Source organism: Pongo pygmaeus, chromosome 11 (genome assembly GCF_028885625.2).
Source record: "Pongo pygmaeus isolate AG05252 chromosome 11, NHGRI_mPonPyg2-v2.0_pri, whole genome shotgun sequence".
Lineage (NCBI taxonomy): Eukaryota > Metazoa > Chordata > Mammalia > Primates > Hominidae > Pongo > Pongo pygmaeus.
Window position 1 is genome coordinate 58,175,039 of NC_072384.2, and position 17,618 is coordinate 58,192,656.

Here is a 17,618-nt window from a genome sequence, read left to right on the forward strand (position 1 = left end):
TCCAAGTCTTGGCTTCCTCTCAGTGCATTTCTTTGTTTTCTGTGAATAACCCTTTTTAACTTCCACTGGCCTTCTGCCTCTCCAGTGATGAGTTTTTTTTGTTTTTTTTTTAACCCGGCTGGAGCACTCTTGAACTGTTCCATCAGTCTTTTTTGTTTCCCTATTCCTGTCTTCCTGTGAGATCTGCCTCGCTCTTGGATTCAGTATTTGGCTCTAATTTACCCAGTGCTTCAGTTCCTAGGAAACTTCCCCTTCTCTGACCTCTTCCCTCTTTTTTCACATTCATCATCAGCACTAGCAAAGGACTTTCTTTTCAGAGCCATTTTTCACAAAAAAGCAAAGTTTTATCACTTCATAAAAGTTACTACATACTCAACTGAGTGGGACCCACCCTGCTGTCTGGAGCTGCAAGTTCTGAGGGGACCGCCAGGCTCACTCATTCATAGGCAGAGTGAGCTGCCTCAGCCTAACCCCCAGGAGTGCAATTTAAAGTTATGCATTAGCAAAATGACAAATTACATGTCATGGGCCTTTTGGTCATTCATGAGTATTCAAAATCACCAGAGCTAACTTATCATCTGCTCTGAAAACCACATTTATCTTGTGGCCTTACAGTGTCAGCACTGTTTTTCCACTCTTCATAGCAGTGTTTGTTGTGAGCAAGCCAGAGCCTTCCCTCCGACGTGCTGTACATTACACAGCATGTAGCTGAGACCTGTCTTCTTCTGCTTACCACTGTATATAAACAGGCCTTTTTAAAAAACCCATTTCACATCCACTCAATTATTAGCATAGGGGAAAACTAAGAAGATGTTTACTTGCACTTTAGTTCATTTCTTTTGTTTGTCGTGCACTTACAGTTTGTCAGTTGATAATCGAAGTTGAAAAAGCTAGAGGTAATCTCTTTTTGGAGAGGAATAAGAAAAATTCAGTATCTATAAAGAAATACCTCAATAACTGTGAAACTCCCCTCGCCTTGTCTTAGCAAGAATTTCATTATTATTGCATTATTCCTGGGAGATAACATACTTATAATTTTAATACCAGAACTTTTACTTGTGTCATCTTTTAAAGAAACTAACATGTTGCCACCATTGTCAGATGAGTTGCTGTACACCTCAGCTCTATACACAAAAATATATAACTGTACCCAGTTTATACATTAAGATCCAGAAAGATCTAACGAAAAGTATTGTTTGGCAGCCTGACTTGGTCCAGATTCAAAGGTAAGTTTTAAAAAGCTCTAAGGAAATTGAGGTATTTGTGATGCATAGGAATTCCATTGAGAATAAAATTTACTATTATAATTCCTTCATTACTCAATGTTACTGAAAATACTTGAATGAAAGCAACTTGATTTGTCTACCCAATTTTACGCATTGATTTACATTTGCTTTCAGCAATTGGCAGTAATGTTTTATAAATAAATCATTTCTGCAAGTGACGTTGCAATAAATGTTAGCTTTCCTCTTATAATGACATTTGTCCTTTTCTTCTTTGCCATGGGTTTTGGTTTTTTCCCCTATTATCGTCTCTTTGGGGGTTTTATTTTTAAAAGATTGCATACCACCAGAATCTGAATAACAATAACAAAAACCTAGTACCTTCTGGAAGTAGAATTTACTCTTTTGCCATTGGCAGGCAAATACGCCATGCGAGACCTGGTCAACCGACTCCCCGGCGGCAACGGCCCCGGTGTCTTGTCTGATGAGACCATGGCAGCCATCTGCTGTGCTCTGCACGAGGTCACCAGCAAAAACATGGAGAACGCGAAAGCCCTGGCCGACTCGGGAGGCATAGAGAAGCTGGTGAACATAACCAAAGGCAGGGGCGACAGGCAAGTCTGCGGCAAGGAGGTGCAAGTAGTGCTCTTATTCCTGAGATTGTCCTGTGATGAGGCCTATGTTGAGGATACCTTTCCTATTGGAAAGGATTTATTTTTGCATTTCTTACATGCCGATAAGCTAAGCAGTCTCCAGCACTTACAACCTGCTATGCTGGGAGAAGTGTTTTCTGTTATGGGGCCTTTTTTTGGTTTTCACTTTATTGTAACACCCTCACTCCTACATTGGTATTTGTCTCTGTCTTAGTCTGTTTGTTCTGCTATAACAAAATGTTGTGAACTGGGTGGCTTATAAACAACAGAAATTTATTTCTCACAGTTCTAGAGGCTAGGAAATCCAAGATCAGGGCACCAACAGATTTGGTGTCTGGTGAGGGCCCCCATTCTGGTTCATAGATGGTGCCTTTCAGCTGTCCTTGCATGGTAGGAGGAGGGAGAGGTCTCAGGCCTGTTTTTATAAGGATGCTAATGCCATTCATGAGGGCTCTACCCTCATGATCTAATCACCTCTCAAAGGCCCCACCTCCTAATACCATCACTTTGGGGGTTGGAATTTCAACATATGAACTTTGGAAGGGACACAGACTTTCAGACCATAGCAGTCCCTAAAGCCACAACCGGTCGTGCCAACTCCTGGAAGAATTGGAAATGCCAGGATGAGGAAAATCTGGGGGGCACCATTTCCCTTGTGCCCTTGTCTCTCTGCTCCAGGCCTGAGTGCCTGTTCTGCAAGAACGTCTTCTCGAATCCCCAGTTCTGGAATTGAGTTTTCTGCCACATACCCAGAAAGTATTAAAATTACTGCTCTGCAGCAGGGCTGCTGTGTGGCCTCAGGATGTGCCCCAGGCTTGGATGGCGCATTTCCCTTTGCTTCTGCATGATACCTCACTGATGAAGCAGGAAGGAAGGACTAGAGAATCAGTGGTAAAAATTGAAGGCTGCTTGTCATGGAGCTGTAGCAGTGACTATAAGTTTGCCTTAGTATCAGATCAGAGAAATGGTAAGTAGGATGCCTGGTGCCATCTCAGAACAGCAGGACAGCAACCTCACTGAGCCACAGTACCATGGCAGCCCTCTCCCCCAGCCCCCTGCTTTGCTCTCTCCATAGCGCTGATTTCCCCTTGCTGTGGAAGTTACGTCTTCCTCTTATACCTGACTCTTCCATAGCAGGGATTTTTATTTTGGTTCACTGCTATATCCTTAGCATCTAGAATAAGCCTGGCCTGCTCATAACAGGTGTTTGGTGAATATTTATTAATTGGCCAAATGACAGTGCTGGAACTCACATTACATCTCATCTTTATACTTTTGAAGGAGTTTCTAAAATATAAGAATAATCTAAAACCATATTCTCATCTCCCAGAAACCACACCTATCAGCAGTAATGATATTTCCTTTCAGTCCTTTTTTTAAATGTATTTTTTTCTATTTAATTAGTAATAAATGGTTATAGTGGGTGGGGAGGGCTGGGAAGGGGAGTGAGTGGTACCGTAATCACTTATGCTCTTAAAATGTCGCTGGACAGCCTGCACTTGTGAGCAGCATAAGAAGAGGCTGAGATGCTGAGCCAGTGCCAGAACCTTTGCATATTAAGAAAATTGCTACCCAGTCTAATCTGTTTTTCAAAACCAGAGATTCGGAAAGTCCTGGACCAAATCAAATTGTCTTCTAGCTCCACACACTTAACTTCTTTCACAAGTACTTACTGCCTGCCTGCTGTGTGCCAGACGCTGTTCTCTATGCTGGGCTTGCAGTAGCAGACAGGTCGCATGACAGCCCCACCCGAGGTAGCTTACGTTCCAGGGGCGAGGTAGACGCAGACAAGGTGCCAAACGAACAGAAACGCATGGAGCATGGTGGGTGGTGCTGAGGGGCAGGGCGCATAATAATGTCAGGGCGGGTGGTGGGCCATGCTGGGGAGAGGGATGCTAGTCAATGAAGGCCTTGCAGAGACCGTGCCTTTTGAGCATAGAGCTGGAGGAGGCAGGGAAGGAACAGTGCAGCTCCCTGGGGGAAGAGCATTTCAGTTAAAGGGGACATCAAGTGAGAGAGCCCTGAGAAGCTAGAGGACCTCGTGTGCTTGAGGAACAGAGGGAAGCCGGTGGGGCTGGAGCAGAACCAATGAGGGGTATAGGAGGCCCACCCCAGCGTGGTGATCTGATGGCCTTAGCCAAGGCAGGGCACTGCATCCCCTCTGCACTTACCCGTGAAGCTACTGACTTAGAGCAGCGGCTCCCAAGGTGAAATACAGTGACTCAGGATGAGGACTGCAACTTGACCTTCGGATGTAACAATATGGAGGCCCTATGTTTAAGAGAAGGTGGGATGGTGGAAATTAGAGATGCAAGTACATAACTCTTTCAAGGAGTTTTGCTGCAAAGGAGAGCAAAGAATCTTCCTTGCTTTTCTCATGGGTCAGGTTTCTGCTCATGGAATTTGTGTCTGAAAATATGTAGTCTGTTTTTGTCAAGGCATATCGCGGGCACAGTCTTGCCTGGTCGAGTGTTTGAGTTGTCATCCTCCCAGGCAGCTGTGGAATCTGCCTTTTGAGCCTCATCCTGCTGCCTAGCACTTAAAGACAGACGGGTGAACAAAGCAGCAACGGCCGGGCCCAGCTGAGAACAGGGTGGCTATGTGGGGCAAGTGCCCTGCTCCCCTAAATCTGTCTTCCAGAGGCTGTCTTGGGTGCCTGAAATTTCATCTGTGTTTATTTCTTTGGGGGTATTTAGCTATTGCTTGTTCCATAGTCCAATTTGGAAATAAAAAGGTTGGAAAGACTTTGAGTGGATTGGCTTTACCTGGCTCTGCTCACCTAAACCCTCAGAATCATTAGCAACCCACGTTCTGTTGTTAGGGGCTGAGGAAGTAGCTCACCGCCTGCTCCCCTCCCTTGCCCTCCTCCACTTCATGAGAGTTTAATTGGGAAGATAAGGAGTAGAAGAGAAAACCAGATTTTAAATCAGGTGTATACATTTGAAGTCAAACTGTCAATGGAGTCTTAAGATAGAAGAGTTCAGTTGTCCTTAGGGCTAGCTCTGCAAGCACTGGCCCATGAGTACCACCCAAATGTAGAGATCTGAGGGCCTTAGCCGAGGCAGGAAGTCCCCTCTTCAGTTACTGGTGAGGCCACTGACTTACAGCAGCAGCTCCCAAGGTGAATCCAGTGACTCGTGGTCGGCTATGCTTAAGCAGAGCACCAGCATTTGCAAAATGTCCTCAGAGAGGGGAAATAATATCTGTGACCATGTTTTCCAAATTCAACATTAGAACACACATTAGTCTACTTAGAGGTATGAATGATAAGGCATTGGAGGTATTTAGATGAAGGCTTAATAAAGAAGGAGGGATAAAACATACTCACTTGGGAGGGTCTCCAGACACTCAGAATGTAGAGTCACGGTTGCACGAATCCCAAAGCCCCAGTGAGATCAGTGGCCCTCAGTAAAGATACAGAGGGAGGTTGGGATTGACACCTACAGAGATCCTCAGCTCAGGTTCGTCCCGGCCACAGCTGCTCCACAGAGCTCACTGCCTGATGGCCTCACTTCAGTTCTTGCCACCTCTTGTCAGTTCCGAACCTGATCGACTCCCAGGCACACCTGGTCCCTTTGTGTTGTGTCCTGCAGTAGCCTCCATCCCTGTGGCCCTGAGAGCCATGGCCTGTTGGCCACTGATTTTCATCCTGCACCCTTCTGAGTGGGGCTGAGGCTGTGCCACCCACATTCATTAATATCCTTGCTCTCTCCCTAGATCATCTCTGAAAGTGGTGAAGGCAGCAGCCCAGGTCTTGAATACATTATGGCAATATCGGGACCTCCGGAGCATTTATAAAAAGGTAACCTACAAGAATAGCTCTGGCATAATTAGCATTCATCAGAGCACACTCATAATCATTTATTGTAATGAAATGTCATTATTCATTTTGAGAGGTTTCTTTTTCTCTTAACTCTGCAGGATGGGTGGAATCAGAACCATTTTATTACACCTGTGTCGACATTGGAGCGAGACCGATTCAAATCACATCCTTCCTTGTCTACCACCAACCAACAGATGTCACCCATCATTCAGTCAGGTCAGTGGGAAAACACCACTCCTTGGCGAGAACCTTTGTTTGACAGAACATTGTTCCCCAGCCAGAGAAGATCAAACATAAGCTGGTTAAGCCTGTCATCTCCAACACTACCCATGCAGCAGAGAACCTTCTGTAGGAATCACACACCATTATAAAGCACAAGCCCACTTTCTTCCTTCCTTTTTAAAAGTGTGTACAATTTTACATCAGCAACAGCGCCCCAGGCCCTGCCCTCAAGTCTGCCTCACTAAGTGTGAGAAGGGGCCCTGAAACCTGCAGTTGACAGACTGGACAGGGGATCGGGGTGCCCGAGAGTGGAGGGCCACACTTCGAGACGCACTGGGTTATGCCTGAAAGTGGCTGCCCTGTATGCCAGCTGGCCATAAGGTTGGAATCTCCTCCAAAGTGAATTTTTTTAAGTTTTCTTAGTGAAACCTTTTAGAAGCACGGTCCTTTAACAGAGGACCTTTAAGGTCTTCAGATCCGCAACCTGGGAGAGCTGCCTGCTTTCCAGTTAAACCTCCTTCCTCTGCAGACTCCCAGCATCTGCTGCTAATGGAAGCAGGCCTTACAGGCTGGGTCTGTAGGAATTCCTTTTGATTTTTAAGTTGGGAATCCTGGCAACCATACTACCTACTTCTTTGTAATGTTTAACTTGATGGAAAGAATGTTTTGAGATTCAGACTAAATTTTTTCACATGTAAGGGCAGATTATTACTGCCACGCCAATCAGTCCTATAAATCTAATTCTTTCCAAAATGAGAAAGGAAAAGTAGTAAGTATCTTATTTTTATTTGGCTTTAAATCACCCATTTGGACTTTTAAATATTATCTGTTTCATTCAGCAGTGCTACTGCTGGCAGTCTTATTTCTCATGTGGACAGATGTGGCCAAAAAGACTAATATACATGGCCAGTGGTTCTTGCCACATAATTGGATGTCCCCTCTTGAACTAGAATTTTTTTTAATTATCTGTGCTTGTTGTGTATGGTATATATCTTAGTTTTTAAATTATGGGTTGCTTTCTTGAAAGAAACCTACGTGTCTGGTTTTTAACATCCTTGCTAAGCTCCCAGGTATAGCCTGAAACTGCTTGCTTTTAGAAAAATGCTCAGAACCTTTTAGGGTGTTGGGAATAGAGGTGCCAGGGAAATTAAGAGGTGTGGCTCTATAACAAAAGGCACATAGACAAGCAAAGGATAATTTTAGATTAGTACGAGCTTGTCCAATCTGCGGCCCATGGGTTTTATGCGTCCCAGGATGGCTTTGCGGCCCAACACAAATTTGTAAATTTTCTTAAAACGTTATGAGATTTTTTTGTGTGATTTTTTTTTTTTTAGTTCCTCAGTTATTGTTAATGTTAGTGTATTTTATGTGTGGCCCAAGATAATTATTACTCTTCAGTGTGGCCCAAGGAAGCCAAAAGATTGCACACCCCTGGATCATTAGCACATAGTTACTGAATAGTGACCTTGTTTTCAGGACCCCTTAAATATACCTGCTGGACAGTGTTGGCTAGCCCCATTCAAATTCCTAGGTGCCTTTTGGGATTCTAGTCAGTGGTAGGGAATACTCCACTTCTGCTTCTCCAGTTATTCTAAGGGCTGATAATTCATCCCTTCACACTAGTGTGGGATCTGCTTCTGGGCATGTCTGATGCCTTGCTGATGTCATTGGAGGCAGGCGGGTATGCTTTCTGTCCTACCTTCTGGAAAGTAAGCAAGGTGAGCAGCACATAGACATTGTCCATACATGCTTACATGTTTAACACTGAGCAATCCTATGTCAGTGAGATGACTTTTTAGGAAAAGTATTTCATTGTCAGTCTTCCTCTGAAAGCATCAATTTATGCAAAACCACTGGTGTCAAGGTTTGGGGGGCTGTTGCTTTCGAGTGTATCAAGTGAATAAGTGGCCACTCTTATTTGAAATTAACTTTAGGGGAAGCAAGATGATTTTTTTAATGAGAAAAAGAAAAAAAATATGTGAAATGTTTCTCTCTTCCTTCTGTGCCAAAGTGTCCAAAAAGAGTCCTAAGGATAGATACGGTGTTATTAGATGTTGGCTGAAGCTGGGGTAAAAAAGTCCTCTGGGCCTTTCCGAGGTCAGAGCTTAGCACCATGTGCATTTCCTAATGAGCCAGGCTTACCGGGTTTAAATTGTTTCCTTGATCACCATAAAAAGAATTATAAATTTTTACAGAATGGGTGCTCTTATTCAAACATGTTTAGAGATGTGGATATTTTAGAAATAATTAGAAATCAAAACACACCATAAAACTTCTGTTGGCTGAAGAGCTATACATAAAGGATAATAGGTGGGTATTTTGCAAGCAACTGAACTGGGATCATAAAATAACAAGTATAACTCTTGCATGGCTAGTAAGTTATTATCACTCAGTTTCAAAGGCCTAGTCAAGACATTGAGACAGACTAGTGGGGAAAGCTGCATGATCTCTACACTGTGCCTCTTTAGCCGGGCAGCTTGCCCTCCAGCTTGAGAGTGAGCCCCGGTGTTGACTTTGCTGATTTGTGCAGTGGCAGGCCTGCATGCAGGTCGCACTTGTGGTACTTGGGTCTAGCTGCTCTTCCACTCCCAGCACCTCTGAGATATTTTCAGCACCAGTTGTGTGTCATTTCTAGTTACTGACCTTTGTGTTTCTGGAGAGGATTTTCCACAGATACTGATGGTGATTTCTCTTTCTTCCCCTCTTTCTCTCCTCCTTTGCCTCTCCCTTCAGTCGGCAGCACCTCTTCCTCACCAGCACTGTTAGGAATCAGAGACCCTCGCTCTGAATACGATAGGACCCAGCCACCTATGCAGTATTACAATAGCCAAGGGGATGCCACACATAAAGGCCTGTACCCTGGTAAGACGCCAGTTGGGTGTGTGATACAGTCTCTTGAAAAGCCGCATTTCCAGGCACTTGGCCAGTGGCCTGGGAAGTAGCCTGTGCTTGTATTGAGACAGTCCCCCAGCAGCAAACCATGTTCTAGTCATTCCCTTTCCTACATTGGGAATTGTTGCCTTTTCTGCTTGTTTAAAGTAAAACAAGCATGTACTTGTTTGTATGTATGTATGTATGTAGTTGTACGGTGGCCACAAATAAAAAGAGGGCTGTATCCAAATAAATCATTTCTGGCTGCTCACTGGCACAGTCCCTTTGCTCCGTCCCCTCCTGGCTCGAGCAGTCTCTGTGTTTTCCACATGCATCAGAACCGTCAGCCCGGTGTCGCTTTGCAGGGGCCACGTCTTCTAGACTGGCTCATCTCTTAAATTCAAACTAGAGAATGGAGATCAATTTCATTTGCATTTTCATGGAGAAGAGTTTGAATAAATAGCAAAAGGTATAATGTGATTCTTCTCAAAGTGATTATTTTTTAAGAATAACAAAAATAATGTTACATAGTGTTAATATTTTTATATCCTATTCAGAAAGTTGTGCATACAATTTATTTAAAGGATACCAGCCCAAAGGGTTACTAAGATTTCATACTGTTCCCATTCTCAACCGTCTGGCAGATTATAACTACTTTAGATGTTCCAAATAAGTCAGTGTGAGCTACCCCACAAAAAGTACTCTTTTCTCAAACCTGTCTATTAAAAATAAATAAAAGCTGGTGGCAGCTTTACTCCTGCTGGGGGAGCAGTCTCCATTGTACTGTTGTCTTTGAAATTGTGATTTCACAGGACTATTTACTAATCGACTGTTGTTACTATGGCAATTAATAGCTCAGAAAATTGCAGATGCTACATTTCAACACCAAGCTCTGTGCAAAAGGAAATGCACATACCAACTGAAGTGCATGGTTGCTTCCGATTTGCAGCAGCCTGCTTTATCTTACAGATCGCCTCTTTAGCATGCATGCCCTTCTGTATCTTCTTCGCTTGCTTCAATAAACTAATTTGCCTCAAGTACGTTTCATTTTCCTCATTAAAAAAATAAAAATCTTTGCTAGCCTTAACAATAATGGAAGGGTAACATCATCAGGAGTCTACTATGGACTTTTGAAGACAATTATCTCATTATTACCAAGTTCCTTTTGTATTAAAACATCCTTAAATGCCAGGTACAAGACTGTGCCTCCATTGTTTCTCCTTCCTTGACCTGAGATTTTGAATCCCAGTTGTTTGGAAGGCATGGGGCTTGTTCGAATATTGTGTTTTGCTTCTCCTCTCTGACCCACTGCTGTAGCTCAGAGCCCTGGAAAAGGAGTGTTCCTCAGCTCAGAATCCTGTGCTGCTGTCCAAAGCCAGCTGGAGAAACCCTCCCACGTATGAGCAGAGCTTGAGCAGGAACCTTTGCGCATGGGCTCTGCACTGGCATTGCTTTTTGGGAAAACACACGCGGCCTGTTTTTGCCATAGTTTTGCTATTAGCCCCCACCAGCCCTGAGGTAAGCAGCAGCCAGGCCAGATCCAGGGACCCTGAGCTGCTACCTCTCCCAGCCCTCATTGGCACTGGGGAAGACAGGCCCTGTTGGGGACAGTGCTAGCCCTAGTGCAGGGGAGGCCACCCAGCCAGCCTAATGGACCAGAGTAATAAGCACTAGTTTTAATTTCATAAAATATTTTCTTACAGGCTCCAGCAAACCTTCACCAATTTACATCAGTTCCTATTCCTCACCAGCAAGAGAACAAAATAGACGGCTACAGGTGAATTTGCAATATCATTTTTACAGAAGGCTGGTTAGCAGTTAACACAGTAAGGGGTCCACGTCGATTGACTTCCCAGAGCTGGGCCAACACGGCAGGGTCCTAGATGCTTTCCCTGGGGATCTTCACTCCTTGGAAACTCACCCGTGGTTTAAGCAAAGCATTTCCACGGTAGCCTCACGTTCTTGAGTATCCACATCGGTACTGCTGAGACCACCGTGCCACTGATGGGGACAGCCAAGAAGTTTTTAGTTCATGTCTTTTGCCCAGCAGTGTCCTTTTCCCACTGTTTTTCTGTTAAGCTCTAAAATCTCTTCCAGCCTCTGGGTGAGGGAAGGTTGGTAAGCACACTTCATGCCCTCATCACGTTGTTCTCTTTAGTGTATACCTCGTTCTCCATCTCGCCCCTCCCTGTCCAAGCTCCACAGTTTAAAAACACTGAGTCCATCGCCAGGTCTGTTTGTCTCAGTGGTCAAGGTGGACTCAGCCTCTGCCGGGATGGACCTCACTGTGGGAGAGTGGGATTGGCGGTTATAACACACCCAGGCTTTGCTTTCATGAAGGGCCTGCAGTCAGTCTCAGGTCCTTCCCGGTGCCGTGGCGAACGTGGACCGTCTGGTCTCTCCTCTTCCCTTTCAATGACACAGAGCAGCTGGAGTTTCCTAAAACAAGACTGTATCCTGTCCTTCAGATAAGGATGTGTTCTAAGACCTCTCCTTCTCGTCATCTTTTCTCTGTAGATGGAAGAAAAAGAACTTTCCAAGTTATTCATAATTTATGCTATAGTTTTTCAGTCAGGAAAAATAGACCAGAATCATAACTCTGGCTTGAAAGGAGAATTTAGCTCTGAAATCCTTATAATGTTAGAATGCATTGAGTTCCAGGACCTGACATTGGTTCCTATGTGGTAAATTTGTTACATCTTACTAAGTAGGGGGATTTGGGCATAATCAAGAACATAGACATAATAGCCATCACAATTTGAAGAAATTAATGTGAGGTCAAAGCTAAGACCGAACAAAAGGAAATGGAGAGCAGTGTGCCCTGTGTGGGTGCCCACGTGTGCCTGGCCTTGCCCACTTACAGATGGACTTAGCCCTGGCTTGGGGAAGCCTTTTCCTCTAGAACCATATTTGCTCATGTGTGTCTCCTAATTTTACTATTCTTCTGCCTTGAGAATGCTTATTCCTTTAATATTACAACTTACAGCAGAGTTTCCAAAGTGTGACTGTTGTTCACCTAGCCACATACATCTTTTAAAATGGAGGGGTGGACTCCATCTTCATATCTGAAGTAAGTGTTCTAAAAGATGGTTCGGTAATTATACAATTATCCAAGGCCCAGAAACCCAATCCTTGACTAAATTAGTGATGTGCTAATAATTCCCCTGTGTCAAACCAAATATCAAGACCATCCTCTGATTCGGCATGCCCAGGTAACAGGTCCCTCCACAGCTGAGCACACAGCAGGGCCTCCAGTAAGGAGAGGAGGTTTCTGGGGCCACCTGCCCTGAGATCTCAGGCTCTCTTGAGGCACCTGCTTCTCTAGAGGTCTTAGGACAGGAAACTCAGCAGCCTGCCTGAGAATGCAGCTTAAAATCCTTAGAGTCCAATAGTAAACACATAGTGTGCACCAGAAACAGCTTTTAACCTTAAGCTGCAAATATTGAATATTGCTTTAAAAAATGAAGCAGGAAGCCCACATTAATTTTCCTAACACGTCTTTTTAAAAAATTGCTTTTATTTATTTGCCTTTTCATTTTGTCAACAGCATCAACAGCTGTATTATAGTCAAGATGACTCCAACAGAAAGAACTTTGATGCATACAGATTGTATTTGCAGTCTCCTCATAGCTATGAAGATCCTTATTTTGATGACCGAGTTCACTTTCCAGCTTCTACTGATTACTCAACACAGTATGGACTGAAATCGACCACAAATTATGTAGACTTTTATTCCACTAAACGACCTTCTTATAGAGCAGAACAATACCCAGGGTCCCCAGACTCATGGGTGTAGCATCAAGATGCCCAACAGAGGAACTCTTTCTTTCTAACCTTGTTTGGATTGAGGTGAAAAGTCCATCTTGCTGATTTGATGATTGAAATGTGAAAGTGAAGTGGAAGGAATGAGTGAAGTGCGTTTTTTTTTTCTTTTTTGAGGAATTATCAGGGAAGTGAGGAAACGTTTGGGAGAGGACTTTCTAAGCTCTATTTAGGTGTTAGATCTAATTACTTATAGATTCTTTAGTCTGGTGAAGGTGTGGGTGACGTGATGAGAGGTTTGAGAAATGGGTGAAATGAAATGGGGGATGTGTAGGTCAAATCAAATTAAAGATGATTTTTTTAATGTGAATAAAGTTATGTTCTGATAGTTTGTACAGAAAAAATAAAATGATTGCCCATGTTTTATTGCTATTACTAAATGTCAAGATTGTATGCTATTACGTCTTGTAAATTTCTTTTGTTGGTGTAAATATGGAAATGCCACATTGGTTAAGTGCCATCATTTGTAACGCAGTGTCACTTGAAAAGAGATTTGAAGAAACTGACAACTTCAAAAACAAATGAGAAGCCCAAGGAACTGTGAGCAATTAAAAACAAACCGCAGCACCCTTTGTCTCCACCACGCATAGTGTACTTTGGAAGCACAACATCCAGGCTGGTACCGCAGCGCCATGCCCATTCCTCGCCTCGTTCATAGGACACTTCACTGCCATTTTCTATGCACATAAAAGAAAAATAAATGTGGAAATTTCATCCTTGGAAATGTGTTCTCTATTCTTTTTAAATTTTCTGTATGTATATGGAAAAGCAGATTTAATAAACACAAATCTAACTGCATGTTGGAAACAGCTTAAATATATCCAACTATTTTGGACTTTTCCTAGTTTTATATATACTTTGTGAGATGGACCACACCAAAGAATTAAGCTATGAACTTTCCTTCTCTGACAATCTAGGTATTTTTATTTCTTGGAATCTATTTTAAATCTAGTACACTTCACGGTTTTATCATGTTTTTCTCAGACCCATATGTATATATCATCACTCTTCACCTAAGAAAAGTTATATATGGCAGCCTGGCCATAACTAAATTGATATAACTAAATTGATACCTTTTTTAGGCATCATTTTTAAGAACTCAGTAACTTCATAAGAACAGTGGTTGGGCATTTATTTGGTTGGCACCAATATAATAAATCAAAACAAATTCTAAATTATGATCTTGTTGAGTAATTCCTGGATTAGGAATGGGGTAGGGGAAAGAAGCCCCACAGTAGGGTAGGCAGAGGTCCCCATAGCACCACACAGCATTACTTGGGAGCATTTCTCCATCTGTGGAGACAATGAGGGGCACCAGGCCCAAAGTCTGAGGCCTTCTCAGGTCTTGCAGTTTCCACCCTTCAGCCCTAGCTCCTGGATCTTTGTTGGTGTAAATATGGAAATGCCACATTGGTTAAATGCCATCGTGGAAAACTAGGAACTAGTTTACCTGTAGCTGTACTAGGAAAACTAGGAACTAACCCCCATGGCAAGTCAAACCCAGAAGTGTTGTCGTAGCTCAATATACCCTGCAAGTGTAATACAAATCACAGATTAAAACATTTGTACTTACATTTGTGACTATATGGAAAGACACCCAAGAGAAAGCTGTGTTTTCTTGCCAAATGGACAGCAGCCCAAGATTAGCATCCAAAGGGAAATGGAAATACCAGTGCGAGCATGAAGGTTCCTAAGGTCTGCAAGCCGGGAGCCCTTCTGGGGCGCCTTCCAAAGAACACCCGAGCCAGCTTGTGGAGTCAACTGCCCAGCTACTGAGCCCTGGCTGCCTCACACCTGGCGGAGCTCAGCAGACAGCCCTTGTTAGATGGCAGAGGTCTCCAGATGTTCCTGAGGAACTGGCATCAGGACTTTTGGGACGTAACCACTTCAGTTTCCAATCACTGACTTCCCTGAACGTGCTATCTTCAGATCTGGGTTGAAGCTGAAGGCTCTCAGTTGGGGAATCAGGAAAACAAGGGAATTGGAGCCAGCCCAAGCCAACTGACGATAACTTTCTTTTAGTGACTGCATTAGTTTGGGGTAATGGTGTAACAGGCAGCATTTCAAAAACGGATCCAAATTTGGGTTGAAAATAACTCACTTGGGTCTCCAATCAGACCTAACAGAGCCAGAAAGAGGCCTGTACACTGGGACTGAGCAGAAGATCTAATGCCATTTAAGACTCCTCCCTTGAGACCAGAGAAAAGAAACTGCAGGCACAGCCTGAATGATACAAAAGTGCATCATTGAAGAAAAAACCAAACCTACTATTCCTTCAAGGTGTGGGAATAAACAAGCTCTGCTAAAACAAAGTTGACTATTGCTGTCCTTACGTCACTAAGTAGCATATAGAATTCAGCCCACTTCCACCCTGTTCCAGAGGGTCAGGGCTGAACTCAGCCACTGTCAGTGAGCTAAACAACGGTTTCCTTACCCTGATTGCACATTAAGAGTCACCTAGACCCCACCCTGACCACTCAAAACCACAGAGGTGGAGTCCAGGCGTCAATAGTCTTGAAAAGCTCCCTGGGTGATTGCAGCATTCAGTCAAGTGAGAGCCACTTGGTACTACTCCCCATTCTCCCTCCATCCCTTGCTGCTGCATGACCTGAAAATTTAGCAGCTGGGGTTTAGGGTGCGGAGTTTGCCTAGAAGAGAGGAATAGATTTGGAGTGTTATCATTGAGATCTTAAACTTGGAAAGTCAGATGTGAGGTTTTTCTTTTTGCCAGAGTATGTCTTTTGCCTGCGTACACTTGTTTAAGGTTATGTCCTTTGAAGTCCATGAGTATCAGAAGTGATGACCACACCGTCCCGTAACTGTTCAATCATTAATCCCTGGCCAGTGTTCGGTTGTCCACCTGATGCTGATTCTTGCACTGAAATACCAACAGGTCACTTTATTGACTGCTGACTATGTGCTGAGAGTACCATATACATTATCATCTAACCCTCATAGCACATGTGTGACATCTGTGCTAATAGCCCATTTAACATATCCTGAAGCAAACTTGGAAGAGTAACTTGCTGAAGATCATACAGCCAGTAAGGGGCCATTAGCATTACACTCAACCACAATGCCAGTGGTTTTCATATTTAATAATTCGAGTTTCAACTGAACTTCTACGAAGTGTTTTTCATCATTGCTTTAAATTTGCCAAAGGACTCTCTATTACTACTCTAAAGGAGAAAACCATCACTTGCCGTAAACTTTGGGCAAGTGATGGTTTTCTCATATACTTTTTTAGTAACCATAAAAATGAACAATTAACTATTAAACATAAAAAATGTCCATTTTTTTTAATTAGCTGGGCATGGTGGCATGCACTTGTAATCCCAGCTACTCAGGAGGCTGAGGCAGGAGGATCACTTGAGCACAAGAAGTCAAGGCTGCAGTGAGCTATGATTGCACCACTGCACTTCAGCCTGGGTGACAGAGGGAGACCCCATCTCAAAAAAAAAAAAATGCCTACATACCACCAAAATTTATCTTGTCTACCACCACTGGTGTTACATGAACCTCATTTTGGGAAACTTGAGTTCTGATTATTCTGATGTGTGTGATGATTTAGGTTTGGCTGATAACTCCCCCTAAAAGAATGCTGTGAGCTATGCCTATTAATATAAGCCACTAAAACAAAATCTGTCACTAGGCAACCCTCTCATTTGGGGGCCTCAGCAGTACATTTGATGTAACACTTATCCAAACCTATTGGATGGTGGTTTTATTTCCATTATCAAACTGGCTTGCAAGGAAAAGACATTTGAAAACTTGGCCATTGCTATTCACTTATTAGATTTTTAAAATACCATTGTTTTTAACAGCGTTATTCATAATTGCCAAAAACTAGAAACAACCCAAATCTCCAACAGAAGAATGGATAAACAAAAGTTATATCCAAGAATAGATAAAATTATGGTATATTCATGTAATAGAATACTAATCTGCAATAAAAAGAATGAGCCACAGTACAGAGACATGGATGAATCTCAAAAATATGCTGCTGAAACGCAGGAGAAAGTTGCAGAAAAGAGAACATAAAGCATGACTGATTCAAGAAGAGGAAAAATTACAGTGGTAGAAGTCAGAATCATGGTTGCCTGTGAGGCTAGGTATTGACTAGAGAGCTAAGCGATGGAAATGTTCTATGTCTAGGTCGGGGTGGCAGTTGCACAGGGGTATACCTTGATCAAAACTCATCAAATTAGGCTGGGCGTGGTGGCTGACACCTGTAATCCCAGCGCTTTGGGAGGCCGAGGCGGGTGGATCACCTGAGGTCAGGAGTTTGAGACCAGCCTGGCCAACATGGCGAAACCCCATCTCTACTAAAATACAAAAATTAGCCGGGCGTAGTGGCAGATGCCTGTAATCCCAGCTACTCGGGAGGCTGAGGCAGGAGAATTGCTTGAACCTGGGAGGCAGAGGTTGCAGTGAGCCGAGATCGCACCATTGCTCTCTAGCCTGGGCAACAAGAGCAAAACTCTCTCAAAAAAAAACAAAACAAAACAAAATCAAAATGTACACATAAGATCTTCATTTCATTGTATATAAAATTTGCCTCAATAAAAAAATACATTCTTCAAAAATCAGTAAGGAAATACACAACATTGTCTGAGACTTAGTTTTATGAACTAGAATCAAAATTTTGATTATTAGTCTCCCATGAGTTAAGAAAAATCCATATATCTCTAACATAAACAAAACACAATTTCTTTTTTTTTTTTTTTTTCATTGTGATGGAGTCTCACTCTGTTGCCCAGGCTGGAGTGCAGTGGCACAATCTCGGCTTACTGCAGCCTCCAACCTCCCAGGTTCAAGTGATTCTCCTGCCTCAGCATCCTGAGTAGCTGGAATTACTGGCACCTGCCACCACGTCCGGCTAATTTTTGTATTTTTAGTAGTGACGGGGTTTCGCCATGTTGGCCAGGCTGGTCTCAAACTCCTGACCTCAGGTGATCCGCCTGCCTCAGCCTCCCAAAGTGCTGGGATTACAGGTGTAAGCCA

General features: G+C 43.3%; 1 protein-coding gene across 10 annotated transcripts in view; it reads left to right on the forward strand.

Annotated features, from left to right (window-relative positions):
* Positions 1 to 13,338, forward strand: part of PKP4 (plakophilin 4) — a 231,432-nt gene extending 218,094 nt beyond the window's left edge. For 7 of the 10 annotated variants that reach the window (XM_054477302.2, XM_054477305.2, XM_054477307.2 and 4 more), the window contains exons 17-22: positions 1,642 to 1,837; positions 5,594 to 5,678; positions 5,798 to 5,915; positions 8,655 to 8,783; positions 10,496 to 10,569; positions 12,340 to 13,338. In XM_054477302.2, the coding sequence (XP_054333277.1) occupies positions 1,642 to 1,837; positions 5,594 to 5,678; positions 5,798 to 5,915; positions 8,655 to 8,783; positions 10,496 to 10,569; positions 12,340 to 12,588 (851 nt within the window). In that variant the 3' untranslated portion in view covers positions 12,589 to 13,338. The remainder of the gene's footprint in view (positions 1 to 1,641; positions 1,838 to 5,593; positions 5,679 to 5,797; positions 5,916 to 8,654; positions 8,784 to 10,495; positions 10,570 to 12,339) is intronic. The other 3 variants (XM_054477311.2, XM_054477312.2, XM_063647495.1) reach the window with 1 other exon arrangement.
* The last annotated feature ends 4,280 nt before the right edge of the window (positions 13,339 to 17,618 follow it).